This window comes from Schistocerca cancellata, chromosome 6, assembly GCF_023864275.1.
Source record: "Schistocerca cancellata isolate TAMUIC-IGC-003103 chromosome 6, iqSchCanc2.1, whole genome shotgun sequence".
Lineage (NCBI taxonomy): Eukaryota > Metazoa > Arthropoda > Insecta > Orthoptera > Acrididae > Schistocerca > Schistocerca cancellata.
In genome coordinates, this window is record NC_064631.1 from 448,115,608 (window position 1) to 448,133,274 (window position 17,667).

General features: G+C 39.4%; 1 protein-coding gene across 1 annotated transcript in view; it reads right to left on the minus strand.

Moving 5' to 3' along the window:
* Positions 1-17,323, minus strand: part of LOC126191252 (transmembrane protein 209) — a 133,810-nt gene extending 116,487 nt beyond the window's left edge. Inside the window, exons 1-3 of the mRNA XM_049932061.1 lie at positions 17,151-17,323; positions 16,926-17,066; positions 10,449-10,624 (exon numbers count right to left, since the gene is read on the minus strand). Coding sequence (XP_049788018.1) covers positions 10,449-10,624; positions 16,926-17,066; positions 17,151-17,191 — 358 coding nt within the window. The 5' untranslated portion in view covers positions 17,192-17,323. The remainder of the gene's footprint in view (positions 1-10,448; positions 10,625-16,925; positions 17,067-17,150) is intronic.
* Between the last annotated feature and the right edge of the window lie 344 nt (positions 17,324-17,667).

The following is a 17,667-nucleotide window of genomic DNA, read 5'->3' on the forward strand; positions in this document are numbered from 1 at the left end:
GATTTTTTACTTGCCATTTATTTTATGTTGTGCTACAGGAGCCAAACAACACTCCAAGAAATTTCTTCTGAGAGGCAATGCACTACATCGCAGCTTCATGGCACAGAATTTCAGACGATACCATTCGGAACTGTTTCTGCAAAGCTGGATTTGGAAATGAAGTCCACGATCATGGAGGAAATGATCATGCTGATGATATTTCACCTAATGATGAAGAATGGAATTGACTTTAAGAGCAGGCATCATCTGAGGATTACATGAACGTCAATGAAAACCTCGCCACTACATAACCCATGACTATCGCTGAGATAGTTCAATGTGCATTGTGGGACTTGAACAAGGAAGAAACTGATGACGAGAATAATACAGAAGAGCCTCAACATTCCTCCATGACGTTTAACGATGCAGTAATGTGTTAGAAATAACTGAACGATTTGCGATACGGCACAATGTTTCTGACGAAATGATGACAAGAGTTATCCTGTTTTGAGGGTACAGTGTAAGCTATTGCCACATCAAAGAAACAAACAAGCAAAAATTATGGACTTTTTTATGAAATGAAGTTTACTTGTGTGTAGAGGTTTACATTTTTCTTTATATATCTGCTAAGTATGGAATCTAGTAAGCCTATATAACGTTTTGTAGAATATAGCTTTTTATTTACAGGATTTTTCATTTGTGTTTACCAATTAATTTGATAGTATGGTGCTATATTTCATATATACGTTTTTCACATTTATCCTTTTTTTTCCTGTAGTCTGTTGAAAAACATATAAATGAAGTTTTACTGCATTACCTGCATACAAACACACTTGTTTTCTGCAAAGCCCGATCACACTACTATTATTTACAAAGATGCATTGTGGCTTCTACATAATTGTGCATAGTGATTTCTCTTAGTCAAGCAGTAATCCATTTGTAGAGAACATAAGCTTCTGTTAAAATTTTCATTTCCTACTTCTTGTGTTGGCAGACTTCATTGTAACATGGGAATTCATTTATGAAGAGTAAGAATGAGACTGGATCCAAAAATCTGTGAATCCTGTGACTCATTGGTAATGTTTCATTTTTCAGTTACAAGATGGTTTCTTAAGAACCTGATATACTTCCTAACGTGCTGTTCTGTTTCCTACTGCTAAAATACGATGTAAACCAATTACAAACTGTTCCTTCAACATAAAAAAATCACTTTCACAACACTGTATGCACACAGACGACAGAAAATGTCAGTTGATTATTTTGTAATGTAATTTGAGAAATTATAAAACTTCCTGGCAGATTAAAACTGTGTACCAGGTCGAGACTCAAACTCGGGACCTTTGCCTTTTGCGGGCAAGTGCTCTACCAACTGAGCTACCCAAGCACGACTCACGCCCCGTCCTCACAACTTTACTTCTGCCAGTACCCGTTTCCTACCTTCCAAACTTTACAGAAGCTCTCCTGCAGGAGAAACATCCCCCAGGCTGTGGCTAAGCCATGTCTCCGCAATATCTTTTCTTTCAGGAGTGCTACTTCTCCATGTTCGCAGGAGAGCTTCTGTAAAGTTTGGAAGGTAGGAGACGAGGTACTGGCAGAAGTAAAGCTGTGAGGACGGGGCGTGAGTCATGCTTGGGTACCTCAGTTGGTAGACAACTTGCCCGCGAAAGGCAAAGGTCCCGAGTTCGAGTCTCGGCCCAGCACACAGTTTTAATCTGCCAGGAAGTTTCATATCAGTGCACACTCCGCTGCAGAGTGAAAATCTCATTCTGTGAAATTATAGTATGTTACCCAAAATATGAGCTAGAATATGTGAGAAACCTATTTGTATGCAGTGACATGTAATGAAATGTACTTAACTAGATCATTTAACACAATCAACTGATTTTGTAAAGCTAGTAAAGAATAAGACAATAACAGGTTAGGTATAGGTCCAAAGAACAGTGAGAGGAAGAAAGAAATGAGTGTTGTAATAACGAATACCTATGACAAGATGCATGAAGACCCCAGAAGTGATCTACATAAATTCATAGAACAAAATATTTGCAATGTTTGTCCCAACAGTGTGTAACAGTACTACGTGGCCTGTAGAATGAACTTGATGTCTCATATATGTAGAACATTATTGCGGTCAAACTATTTCTTCCTGAACAGTTCGTACAGGTTTGCCACATGAAGTAGATGCTGTTCTTGAAATAAAGTAGACTGTTGTAGGTGAACCCTATCATTTGTGTTTTAATCCAGGGACTTTGAGAATCATTCAAGGAAGGGTAAGTGCACCTGAATGTTCTCCATGTCAGTCACAATTCATCTGCATTGTTTGAGAACAGTAATTCAGGAACGCACAGCAAGTAACATTATGGCTTTCATTAAGATTACGAAAAACGGCAAAACATATAAATCAGTAAATAGATTGAAACTATCTATTCAGATACTCAAGTGACCATAATGGCATCCAAACTGTGGATGACAGAGAAGGCTGAGATACAGAACACCTTTTTCAAAACTGTTCCACTGACAAATATTGCACCGTAGTTCCTCCTCTAAACCATGAAATGAACAACAAAATGATAGATATCAAAATAAGTGACCATGGGGTAGAAAAGAAACTGAAATCACTAACCAGAGGATACCTACATGAAACTACATGGAGTATGCACAAGAACTTGCTTCTCTTCTAGCAGATGTGTACCTTAGATTGCTGGAAGAGTGAAGCATTCTTAGTGATTGTAAGAAAGTGCAATTCATTCCCATTTTCAAGAAGGGTTGTCCAATAAACACACAAAGCTTAGGTGCCTGTATCTCTGATGACAAGTCTGTTATAAAGTTTTGGAATATGTTTTATGCTTGCGTATTATGACCTTTCTGGCCATCGAAAATCTGCTCTGCAGGAATCAACATGGGCTCTGGAAGTAACAATGGTGTGAAACACAGCTCACTCTGTTCGTAAACGAGACCCAGAATGCTAAAGACTCTGACTTTTGGAAGGCTTTCAATATAGTTAAGCACTGTCATCTAATGAACAAAATCAGCCTAGCTGTGTGATTGGGCTGAAAAGTTTCTGGCAAACAGAATACAGAATCTCATTCTCAATGGAGAGAAATCTTCAGATATAAATGTAACTTCATTGTGCCACAACGAGTGTTGTTGGTCATTTACCGTATTTACTCGAATCTAAGCCGCACCTGAAAAATGAGACTCGAAATCAAGGAAAAAAAATTTTCCCGAATCTAAGCCGCACCTAAAATATGAGACTCGAAATTCGAGGGGAGAGTAAAGTTTTAGGCCACACCTCCAAATCGAAACAAAGTTGGTCCATTGTAATATGAGACACAATTTAGGTCGAATGAATGACGATACAGCTACAGTAGTTTGGTTCGCGTAGTAAGCTTAGCAGTTAGGCTTTACCAGGTAGCCATTGCTATGCGTCAGGCGCTCCGTCCATATTTATACGGGTACCCTTCCTTTTTCACGTGCTTCGTCTGGTTTGGATCGATTGCTTATTTTTCTTTTATCTGATAAGTGCCGTTCTCTTTGTTATAGGTGTTTACGTCACTCTAAGCTGAAAATGCATTGCTGTACTGTGTCATGCACTGTTTGTCGCATTCTGATAATCAGTGTTTACGGCCTGTCGCCGGTCGCGGCGTGGCTTGCTTTTGTGCGCGCTACCGCCGCTTACAATTAAAAAAAGACAAAGAGAGGAATCGTCTCATTAGCGAAACAATGGCAAGAGACTGCTATTTGTTGTTACTAACACTGCTGCTTTCTTTGGTGATGATCAACAAGAACCAAATAATAGACTGTGTATGATAGAAGGTGTTCTGAACGAGAGTTTAGCGAAAATTTTTCTCTGTTTGAAAATCTTTGCAGACGTCTCTTTAGTACATAACATTCTGCACAGAAATTAGTCATCTTAGATTTAAAAATCTAGTTAATTGACATGCTTCATTTCTGACTGTATCACTATTAGGCACAAGAATAATACGGATATAAGCATGAAATGATATGTATATTCTTCGGCGTTTGCTGTTGTCTCACTCTAGTTTCGTAGTTTATTAAGCAGACAGGATTTAAATGAGATAGCAGCAAACACGAAAGAATACATGGCAAAATGTTTATATACGTATTATTCTTATGGTGAAGAGAATACTGCATGTGATTCACGATTCATAAAAGTTCCTGTTAGCAACCATCTCTTCTCATAGGTAGAAAAAATTGAGAACGTAGAGTTGGCCATATTGACAAACATCCCAAACAGTCTTGCCAGTCGGATTTTCGTAGTGCAGTACATTGAAATGTTGCTACATTCGAAGACGAACAATACGGAATTTGTATTTACTTCGTTGAATAATGTATGAAAATGCAGTGGTCGAAACTCGGGGCGGAGAAAAAATTTCGTCTTCCACCGTTTTTTTTTTTTTTTTTTTATTATTATTTATTTACTGACGCAGAGGTTTTGGCGCCAGTATTTATCTTTGTGCCTGAAAAGCATGCATGTGAATCGCTACATATGTTCGACGGCAGAAGTTAGTTGTGGCGGCACCTACCAACATTTTTCAGAACTTCCGCTTACTTTGCACTCGATTCTAAGCCGCAGGCGGTTTTTTGGATTACAAAAACCGGAAAAAAAGTGCGGCTTAGATTCGAGTAAATACGGTATTTTTCACAGTATTTGCAAATGATCTAGCAGATAATGTCAGATGTTCCATGAGGCTTTTTGTGGATGATGCTGTGGACACAGAAAAATCACAATGCTTGAAAATTGTACCAAAATGCAGAAAGACCTGCAGAGGATGGATGTTTGATGCAAGGATTGGCAGTTTACTCCAACATACACAAATGTAACAAACTGTGCATTAATTGGCAGAAAGACCCATTACTGTATGATCCAATGACTGCAAAACAATCGCAGAAAACTCACATCTATAAAATATCTAGCTGCATGCATATGAAACAAAAGTGAAATGACCACATAAAACTAACTGCAGGAAAGGCTTATGCAATTGGATGAATCCTCCGGAATCTCAGTCCACTCTGCCTATCTTACAAAAGAAAAACCACGAAATCCTTTCCAATGAACCATTCATGCAGAACATGAAGGGGGGGGGGGGGGGGGGGCTGGTAGTGACAGTAATATCCATGCTACCCTGTGCCATACACTGTAAGGTGATTTGCACAGTAAATATGTACAGGGGATAGGCAAAATAATGTGATCACCTGTGCTTACTTGGGACTGGTTTATTAATAAGGTCTTGGTCCCCCATTTGCCCATAATACAGCTGTGATGCTTTTTGTAATACTGGTACATAATAATTGTATAGTCTCCAGTGGAATGTTATGCCACTCTTTGATCAGAACCTCTTCTAACTCTTGTACCAATGAGGGAGGTAGAAATCTGCTCCGGAGTCTGCACTCCAATACCACCCACAAGGGTTCAATAATGTTAAAGTCTGGAAACTGTACTGGCCAGGGAAGACACTGCAGCTTAATTGCATGCTTCTCATACCATGATTGTACTGTGCTGGCTGTGTGAGTGGGTGCATTATCATAATGGAATATGACCTCATTCTTTGGGAACAACATCTAAATCTTGGAATGCATCTGATCACCTAAAACGTTCACATAATTGTTGGCTTTAACACGACGTTTGAAAGTAATGATGGGACCTGCAGAATACCACGATATAGCTGCCCACACCATCACACTACCATCTCCATGCTTAACTGTTTGAATCAAGCAATCAGGATAGTAGGCTTCTTTTGGTGTTCTCCAGATGTAAACCTGGCCCGATGTTGGAAATAATGAAAATGTTGATTCATCGGACCATATGACGTGTTCCCACTGATCAACTGTCCACCACCACGTTTTATGCTTCTTTGTGTTTGTCGTCGTCATTAATGGTTTCGGTATAGCAGCTCGTCCATGAATATTCACTTTATGGAGTTTTCGACGGACAGTGTTGATACATATGGGGTCTCTAAGATGGCTATTGTTCTCTGCAGTCACTTTAGCAGCTGTAGTTTGGTGTTGTTTTGACACAATTCATGTTAGCATATGATGATCTCTGTCATTCAGTTTTGACTTGTGCCCACTATTACATTTACATGATGTCTTTCCATGTTTTGTGTAGGCTGTCATGACTGTTGAAACAGTTGCTCTTGAAACATTCACTAAGTTGGCTGTCTTAGTTATTGATGTTCCAGCTATTGAGCCCCCGCAATCTGCCCTCTTTGGAACTCCGTTAGGTCTTTCATTGCATTTTGACCTTGGCCTCTGAATACAAATACGAAGTGTGAACTACTCGTAAACAACCTGAACTGACGCCTAGTCTGTACTGAACATGCACAGTCCAGTGTGACATGTGCCTTACCTGTGTTGTTGACCATCAAGCACAACCATCCCATTATTACCACTGTTCACATTATTTTGCCTTTCCGCATACATGTAGATCTCCAGAACAAGATAGATTTTCTCTAAGCTACACCATGGTCCTTAAGGAGGCTTACACAAGCCTACAATGAATTTTGAGAATGAAAACATGGTCCAAATAGACTGATCTGTTAATTATCCGTGCAATTGGCTAATTTTAGCCATGCGTCATTTTCGACCACCCGTCATACCTACAAAAATGGTAACAGTGGTTTCTACGTTAATTGTCTATAAGCTCTCGCATATACAATTACTTTATAACCCAAGCTAGTCACGTATTTTAAGCTTCATGCTTCTTTTCATATTCTAATACATGGACGGTACATTTGGACTGGTATACATAGTATTTCTGTGCACAAGTGGCACAAAACCAGTACAACAGTGTGTGCGATTATGTCCATTAACAGACACAAACAAAAAGGTGCCATATCGTAGTACAGGCACAGCTGTTATGGTATGAACAAAGATGTTAAACATCTGTGGATGATCAACAACATTAAATAAGGTACGGGCGCAATTGTCACTGGCATATTATATTAGTTATTCTCACATGTGCTATCTTATTGAAACTAGAGGATCAAAACTCACACACTGTATATCATGCCGTACATAATATTATAAGTTACAGTACAAAGTCGAAATTACAAAAGATGTCAGGCCTTTCAATGGGGTGGTCAGTCAATCTATAAAATAACAGTGATGTAGTAACAAATATGTCATGTGGTACATTAGAACCAGTAACAGATTTTTTTACTCACTCACTCACTCACTCACTCTAGTGCAGTTCCACTTTGTCTTCTATAAGGTATTATGTAACAGTGGAAAACCAAAGTTGGATTATACACCAAGCCAGTACAGTCATCTCAGCAACATGAACAGTACAAATGTTGGAACCTACACGTGGTATGTGAAAGACAAGAGACCTACTTTTGATTGCCTGTATGGGCAATGTAAATTACTGTACAACTTAATGTGAAAAGGAAGCAGAAGCTACAGTTTTGAGGAAAGTAGCCTCATTTAGAGCTCATACTTTGTAAGTCTTACAACACTAGGTCATTCATAGCCTGTACATCATGCATCATGTAAGATGTGCAAATGTAACATTCACTGCCATGTTAAAACCACAAAAAATATGCTGGACTTCCTCACTGTGCATACTAGTCATACTAAAAACTGAACTAGCCATTAGAAGATTAATAACAGAATGAACAAAATATCTTAAACCTTCATGAACATTCATAAATAATACACTAAGATGAAGTTCCAGTTGTCCAAATTATTGACAATGAAAAGACAAGTAGACTGAAACCAACTGATGGAACGAGTGGGGGTTGGGAAGGAATGACTCTCAGGGGTCGTTCCAAATGGACCAATACTTCCAAAATATATACAAGTACTACACAGTTCTATAAAATCTAAAATATTGACAATCACCAGTGATCTAATTCCAGTTAGGACTGATCCAGTCGATTAAGATTATAATACTAATAGATGGAAAGTAAAGGCACCCAGAAGCTAAAATATTACATAAGTAATTCACCAAATGAATAACTGAGGAATAGTGGATATTATTATTCCAGATAAAAATAGCACAAGTAAATTAAGGTTAATAATAGAAGTCCAGGTCTAGTGACATCAAAGTATTACACACTTCACAGTTCTTGAAGATCTGAAAATTAATAAATACTTGAGGAAGCCGTGATTATAGTTACAGGTGAAGGAACCCAATACATTTATCTGGAATTATAACATCCGCTATTCCTCAGTTATTGATCTGGTTCATAGACTTTAAGGAACTATGTTTTCCATACATAATACTGTAACTTCTGTAAGCTATCTAAACTTAGCTATATTACGCTACTAGCCATTAAAATTGCTACACCACGAAGATGACGTGCTACAGATGAGAAATATAACCAACAGGAAGAAGATGCTGCGATATGCAAATTATTAGCTTTTCAGAGCATTCACACAAGGTTGGCGCCGGTGGCGACACGTACAACGTGCTGACATGAGGAACGTTTCCAACCGATTTCTCATACACAAACAGCAGTTGACCGGCGTTGCCTGGTGAAACGTTGTTGTGATGCCTCGTGTAAGGAGGAGAAATGCGTACAGTCATGTTTTCGACTTTGATAAAGGTCGATTGTAGCCTATCGCGATTGCGGTTTATCATATCGCGACATTGCTGCTCGCATTGGTCGAGATCCAATGACTGTTAGCAGAATATGGAATCGGTGGGTTCAGGAGGGTAATACGGAACACCATGCTGGATCCCAATGGCCTCGTACCACTAGCAGTCAAGATGACAGGCATCTTATCCACATGGCTGTAACGGATCGTGCAGCCACGTCTCGATCCCTGAGTCAACAGATGGGGACATTTGCAAGACAACAACCATCTGCGCGAACAGTTCGACGACATTTGCAGCAGCACGGACTATCAGCTCGGAGACCATGGCTGCGGTAACCCTTGACGCGGCATCACTGACAGGAGCGCCTGTGATGGTGTACTCAACAACGAACCTGGGTGCACAAATATCAAAACGTCATTTTTTTTTTGATGAATCCAGGTTCTGTTAACAGCATCATGATGGTCGCATCTGTGTTTGGCGACATCGCGGTGAGCGCACATTGGAAGCGTGTATTCGTCATCGCCATACTAGCGTATCACCCGGCGTGATGGTATGGGGTGCCATTGCTTACACATCTCTGTCACCTCTTGTTCGCATTGACGGCACTTTGAACAGTGGACGTTACATTACAGATGTGTTACGACCCGTGGCTCTATGAACTGTGGTATCGTGTTGAAGTGAATGGGCAAATGTACCTGTACACGCCATCCAAGCTCTGTTTGACTCAATGCCCAGGCGTATCAAGGCTGTTATTACGGCCAGAGGTGGTTGTTCTGGGTACTGATTTCTCAGATCTATGCACCCAAATTGCGTGAAAATGTAATCACATGTCAGTTCTAGTACAATATATTTGTCCAATGAATACCCGTTTATCATCTGCATTTCTTCTGCGTGTAGCAATTTTAATGGCCAGTAAGAGTATTTTACCTGGAGTTATGACACCACTTTTCCTCAAGAATTTACCTGTTTTATACGTATTACAGAATTGTAAATTACTTTTGTAATACTTTACCTTCTAGATACCCTTACTTTTACATTTACTAATATTATAATCTTCATCAGCTGAGTTAGTCCTAACTGGAATTAGATCACCATTAGCGATCAATATTATAGATTCAATAGAATGATGTAATACTTGTATAAGCCTTAGAAGTACTCGCCCGTTCTGGAAAATCCCTTGAGGGTCGTCCCCCTCCCCTCCTTCCACAAATTGGTTTCAGTCTACTTGTTTTGCATTGTCAATAATTTAGCCACTAGAACTTCAACTTAGTGTAATATGTATAAACGTTCATGTATGTTTAAAATATTTTATATGAGCTGTTGTTAACTTACTTACAGAGATTTTAATTCTTAGTTTGACAAATACGCACAATGAGGAAGTCCAGCATACTTTTAACAGTTTTAATACATCTGTACATGTAACATGAAATACTATGCATGGGCTATGAATCAGCTAGCACAATGACTTACAAAGTATGAGCTCTAAATAAGGCTACTTTCCTCAAAACTGTATCTACTACTTCCATTTCACGTCAGGTTGTAAGTAATTTACATGGCCTATACAGGAAATCCAAAGTAGGTCTCTAGGTGTGAGTATGGAGAAAAGACAATGAAACATTTAGTAACAACAAAGAATACAAACAGGTTTTTGACATTCAAAATGTTAGGAGACACACTAGGCACTACCAGTGACAAACAAATAATTAAAACTCTCTCAGAGTAAAACAGCTATATGTAAAGTGTAAACAAATACATAAGCACAGAATGGGCGTTGGGTAAACACATGCTCTTAGGATTTGAAGATGACAACTGTACTGATAAACCCAATGACTGTTTTATAACAATACACTGTAGTTACTTATTGCAGACATCCATGGAAACATATTAGGAATACATTCAATAAATTCACCTAGATGTTTTATTCCTAGAAGTTTTTTCTGCTCTGGAGTTACAGTCACAGATTCAGCACAAGCTGTGTTCCATATGTAGCTTACAGCATGATAGAGAGTATTCAGTCCCAGCACAACAGCCACAAATATTTCAATATAGTACACCAACGATGTGTAATGTGGACAAGTGTAGTACCTGCAACATGTAAGCAAATGTTACAAAAATAATTTTAATATTTATTTATTTATTTATTTATTTATGCATCCAGGGTTACCTCACAATGATGTAGGATTTGTCATCACAACATAATGAAAGTAAGTAGCGCGCGCGCGCGCACACACACACACACACACACACACACACACACACACACACACACACACACGCTCACACACATGCACGCACGCACACTCAAATGATATTCTATGAGTATAGGACAGGGAACCTTCCCAGAGTTTGCCCAAAATGATTTAGAAAAACGAGTATGGCCTGACAGAGCACATTCCATCCTCCCAAGTACAAGATCAGTGTTTTAACAACTGCACTGCCTCAATCGGTTGGTCACTATTACACAAAGTTCTTTTGATGGCACAGAATAAATTATGTTTAAGAACTAAGTACAATAATACACAAATCAGAGAAAAAAAATGGGTACTACCCCAAGCTTGTTTCTTAGCACTGTATCTGAAACTTAGTCTATAAAGCAACAGTTTAAGGCCTCTAAATCAGGAGTTTGAAGACTTTGTCTACATCATATTAATTATTATTTAGCTTCTTCTTCCTTCCTCCCCCTCCCCTTTCTCCTGTTATCTTCTTTTTCTGAAGCAGGTGATTTTATGTTAGTTTTGACACATTCATATCAGTCGTGCAAATAAAAATAGCGTACATCAGTTCCCCCCCCCCCCCTCCCATCCTTCAAATTTGTTTTGAGAGTGGCTGCCTATGTCTTATTTCACAACCCTCCATATTTACAACAGTTAACTACATCTAATTAAATATGTTGTTACTGTTTGTCATCTATCCACTATTTTGATGATGATGATGTTTGGTTTGTGGGGCGCTCAACTGCGTGGTTATCAGCGCCCGTACAATTTCCCAATCTTTGCTCAGTCCAGTTTCGCCACTTTCCTGGATGATGATGAAGACAACACAAACACCCAGTCATCTCGAGGCAGGTGAAAATCCCTGACCCCGCCGGGAATCGAACCCAGGAACCCGTGCTCGGGAAGCGAAAACGCTACCGCGAGACCACGAGCGGCGGACTATCCACTATTTTCAAATTTTCACTGGCTTTAGTTGTAAAGTTGACAGCAATCAACTTTGACCTCTGTGTTTGTTTTAGTTCAAAAAAATGTGTGTGAAATCTTATGAGACTTAGCTGCTAAGGTCATCAGTCCCTAAGTTTACACACTACTTAATCTAAATTATCTTAAGGACAAACACACACACACCCATGCCCGATGGGGTACTCTAACCTCCACCGGGACCAGCCGCACAGTCCATGACTGCAACGCCTTAGACCTCTCAGCTAATCCAGCGCGGCCTTTGTGTTAGTGTTGCAGTTTACTGTATGTTGTATACTTATTATGGAGAAGTTGTACATACTTCTGGATTTCTTCTGTGTAATGTGTAAAATTACTTTCACTTTATATCTACATTAATACATGTAGATATATCTAAAAAGAAAGATGACGAGACTTACCAACCAAAAGCGCTGGTAGGTCGATAGACACACAAACAAACACAAACATACACACAAAATTCAAGCTTTCGCAACCAACGGTTGCCTCATCAGGAAAGAGGGAAGGAGAGGGAAAGACGAAAGGATTTGGGTTTTAAGGCAGAGGATCCGCATATATGCAGACACAAGCAGACATTTGTAAAGGCAAAGAGCTTTGCGAAAGCGTGAATTTTGTGTGTATGTTTGTGTTTGTTTGTGTGTCTATCGACCTGCCAGCGCTTTTGTTTGGTAAGTCTCATCATCTTTCTTTTTAGATATATTTTTCCCATGTGGAATGTTTCCCTCTATTATATTAATACATGTAGAGTTGTTTAACATGTTAAACAGGAATATGTCTACACTTTAAAAATGGTCTTCCACGATTTTCGGAAACTGAAGTTTTATGTACTATGGCGAACTATTATCCACGACCATATAGAGAAGCTATCAAAATATATAAACATGGGGATAATTTTAACAGAAAAGAAGAAGCCATGAAACTCAGTGATATATGGACTGTGGCACTACACAACCAATGGGAAGTTTCTTCTTTGGCGTACTGTAATCAATAGTTAAAATTTTTTGTCTTTGACAAGGTTTATCTCTGCTATCACATGAAATCCAGGCCATGCCCACTTTCCACGGTATTTAGGCCGCTCTTCAACGTCCGACTTGTCAGTCGGCAAGACTCAGCACAATCAGGAGCACCTCCGAAGATGTCAAATGCAGCCTTGGATGAAACATCAGGGATTGAAGAGTTCCATGGACCATGGCCATACAACCCGGAAAAATTCTCAGCAGCTGAAGCATCTGGTCGTAAAAGCCTCCACTGTATGATACCTATAGTTGCCTCAGCCACTGGTAGGTGTCAGCTTTGCCACTGGTAGGAACATGGGAAGGCAGTGACTCAAGGGATGCCTCCCTGGCAAGAGGAGCTGAAGAACACTTATACTTCTACCTCTGACAAGTGGAGACTGACGTCCCCGATGATAGAGGTGCGAGGGGGGGGGGGGGGGGGGGTTGCTCCTGAAATAGGTTGTGCAGGGAGCAACAGGGAGGGAAGTGCCCGCCACCATCAAGGGGGCAGGTGGAGTCTGACTGCTCTGAGAGCCAACTGTATGTGTCGGAATGGAAGATGGTAGAACCGTTGTCATAGCGGCACTGTAGGTTTACATGATGTGCACACGATGTAGCCTCTCATATTTTCTCTTAACCTCAGTGTAGGTCAGCCGGTCCAGGGTCTTGTATTCCATTATTTTTCTTTCTGGAGAATTCTGCAGTCTGGTGAGCATGGCGAATGGTGCTCTCCGCAGTTGGCATGGATGGGGGCGGGGCACAGGGAGTATTGGGATGTGAAGGATGTCCACAATCCTCACAGGTGACACTGGAAGTACAGTGGGAAGACATATAGCCGAACTTCCAGCACTTAAAGCACCGCATCGGGGGAGGGGTGTTTGGCTTTATGTCAAAGCAGGGGACCATCACCTTGACCTTCTTGGGTAATGTGTCACCCTCGAAGGCAAAGATGAAGGCACCGGTGGCAACCTGATTATCCCTCAGATCCCAATAGACGCGCGGGACAAAAATGGACACCTCGAAGCTCTGAACTGGTGCGCGCAACTCATTGTCAGACTGAAAAGGAAATTCCCTGTGAAATATGATACCCTGGACCATATTTAAGCTCTTATGGGGCATGATGGAAACAGAAACATCCCCCAGCTTGTCACAGGAAAGTAGTGCCCGTGACTGGGCAGAGGATGCCGTTCTGATCAAGACCGACTTTGACCGCGTTTTGGACAAGCCCTCCACCTTCTCAAGGTCAAAAAGTGCAGGTTGACCCTACAGACAGTGGACATTGGCTTCCACTTAAGTTGTAATATTGATGTGGCATCTGACATCATATGGGGACAGACAAAAATAGAACAGAACATTGGCAACATCTATTTTACTTCTATTTTTTGGACTGCAGATTGTGGTGAGGATGAGCTGCAGCATAGCCCAAGGTCTACCAAGATCTAAGTTGACTTGAAAGATGACAATTTGCTTGAAAGTTGGAGAAACCAATGACACTGATATCATAACAAGTCTAATTCACTTTATGTTGCATGCTTTTTGTGTGTTTGGATTTGAAAGATACCAGCCATTACAACTTGGCCTTGAAGGGAAAACACAAGGGAACTCACAGCTGAACAACATTTGGAGATGGTACAATCGGACATCAGAAGATTCCTTCCAGGCTATAACATCACATGTAGAGCTGGCAATGCGGACTGCCAACTGCCATCAGGAGATAGTGTCTCAAGGATGTCCAAAATGGGCATCAGTGATCATGACACAGTTGCAGCAACAATAATTACCAAAGAAAACTAAAATATGTAAGTAGATTTATATGTTCAGTAGACTGGATAAAGAGGCAGTATTGTGATATATCAAGGTGAAACTTTAAACATTTAAGGCCGAGCTTAGGTCAGAAGCACGCGGAGGAACTGCGAGTGAATTCTTGAGGTATAGTTGACTGAGTAATTGATACACACAGTATGTAGCTAGATGCTTATTGAAGAAGAAGAAGAAGAAGAAAAAAAAAAAAAAAAAAAAAAGAAAAAAAAAGAAAAAAAACTTATCACAAAACAGAAATAAATCAGATCACTGATGCAAAAGTTAGTGTCCAGACACTTATTGATGATAAAGGAACTGAATTCGAGTGGCCAAGCAAAAGTAGAAATGCTCAATGCCATTTTCAAACGTTTCTTTATAGAGAAAGATGTTTTGAGTACTGCATCAGTTTATTTTTCATGCTATGACCTTCCCCAAGCAAACTACCAAGGGTTCCCAAAACATTGGTTGTGTAAAACCCAAACTGCATTTTTTTTTCATGACATCCTAAAAGCCCTCAATGAGAGCAGATAGATGCAGTATTTCTTGTATTTCAAACAGCATTTGATTTGGCACTACAAAGTTTAATAACAAAAGCACAAATATGGAGTAGACAATAAAATTTAGGATTGCATGAAGGATTGGGATTCTGGCTATTCATAATCGATATTAATGCCCTGGCAGACAATATTAAAAGTAACCTCCATCTTTCTGAAGAGCATACTGTTATCTATAACGAAATACTGTCGGGAAAAAAGTTTCACAACATTCATTTGGTGCTTGACAAGGTTCTTAAATGGCAAAAAGATTGATAATTTGCTTTCAGATCTTCAGGAATGTAAAATTTTGCTCTTCACATAATGCAGTGGCTGTTATATCAATGAGTCACAACTGCAATCAGTAAACATGTACCTGAGAGTAACAATTTGTGGGGATATGAGGTGGAATAATCATATAGGTTTATTCAAAGGTAGGGCAAGTAACAGACTCCAGTTCAGTGGTAGCCTACTGGAAAATTGCAACTGCTCTACAAAGGAACTTGCTTACAAAATTCTTGGGCAACCCATCTTGTAATATTGGTCAAGTGGGTGAAAGCCATACCAAACAGGAGTACCTGGGAAGCCTGAACATAAAGAAAATAGCTCATACAATTAGGCACAGAAATGCTGAAAAACCTCAAATTAGAGACCTTTGAAGACAAAACTCTCTCACAAATGCCTAATTACAATGTTTCTAGAACTAGTACCACTTATACAGGGTACAAAACAATAAGAATATACTAACGTATGAGACTAAATCCTAAATTACGGTACAACTGAAAGTGACTTCTGTCACACAGTCCAAAGTGATTTGCAGAGCATTTATGTCAAAAGTAATTTAATTTTCATTTTCTTGTCCACAGGACAAACAGGTTTATTGGCCACATGTGAGACACATTTAATTATATCTATTTTGGTTTCAGAAAGGCAGAATAAACTCATAACAGTTGTCGAAAAGCTTGATACACTATCCTTACACAAACTGGAACACTTTTCAATCAACAGTTTCTTGCTGATACATCAACATCGTGAACACTGATAAATACAAAAACAAGGAAGGATGTCATGTCAACAGTGAAGTCTTTAGAAACTGAGCACAAGCTTGGGTTACAAAAGGATGAGGAAAGAAACCACCCTCTCTCTTCAAGGGTACCATTCCAACTTTTGTCTGGAGCAATTTGTGTAAATCACGGAAAAATCTAAATTAGAAAGGCTAGCCATAAATTTCAGCCATCATCTTCCCTAGTACGATAGCAGCCTGCTAACCACTGCAGAACATCTTTTGATGTGATAAATACAGCAACCTATAGTATAATTTTCATCCAACCTTAAACCATCTGTTACGTTTCTGGCAGCCTGCCACTAGTATATACTAGTTAGACACATAATTTATATGGGGTCAATGACAATGATTGTATAAGCACAATACACTGGAGAAACAAGCTATGTTCTTCATTAAGAATTGCTGAACAGGCCCAAAAAATATGAAGGAAATTAGCAAACTATCCCTAGTTGACTATTACATACTTTCATTAGACAACATAGAATTATTAGAGTAACATCCCGGAGTTAGACACCAACTGACAGAATATATTTCAGTACGTGGGCTGAACGACCATCATACAATAAAATGCACTATAGTGCAAAGTAGGGGGAGGGGTGGGGCGCTTCATATCGAAAAATAAGTAATCATCATGTAAAACAGTTACGTAAAATAAAGAGGTTGATTACATTCATTTTGAATCAATTATGGTTTCTGCAAAGTTCTGATTAAATAATTCCCTAGCGGCATCTGTGGCAGTTCGATACCATTCATACAAAGGTCTCTCTGGACAGGCCTGTATTTTATTTTGTGAACACTTACATATCATATATCAGAAACGAAAGGCCCGTTGCATTTACCGCACCCCACATCAAGTTTGATTTCGCTCGGTGGGCAACCTGTGTCAGTTGAAGAGTCTTTTCCAGAAGAGGGGTTTTTATCCCAGGAGAAATAGATCCACTTCTGAAAAACAATGAAAACTGAGATGAATTAACAAGCAGACCGAAACCGAAAATGAAATTCATTCATAACTTCTTTCAAATATACCTGTTATTTACAAATGACACATAACTGTCTTCAGCAGACATTTTAAGACTACAATTTTTATTATGTTTTCGTATACTAAATTCGCAAATGAGACGCACCAACAAAAATTTCAAACATAACCTCCCCAAACTTGGACTCCCGCCACACAAACACGCCACTGTTCTCCATTCACACTTCCCCTCGTTTACCAACATTGGCAATTAAAATATACCTATCCTGGCTTGTAATTCACGTCCAAAAAGTTTCTATACTTTTCATTAAAATTTAACAGAATTACCTTTGCGCTGTACCATTCACAATGAAACATTTACGTGAAATAAAATTATGGGTTACCAATTACTCATTCAATAACGGTACTTGATAATAGCTTCCACACTTCAAACAAATCAAATATCGATGTTTCAGTTGCAAAGTCATATATTTGAATCGTAATTTCATAAAAATCAAAAAAATGATAGAAGCCGCACCAACATTTTTGGCCAGAAATTTACACAACTGGAATGTTTCTACATGTCAT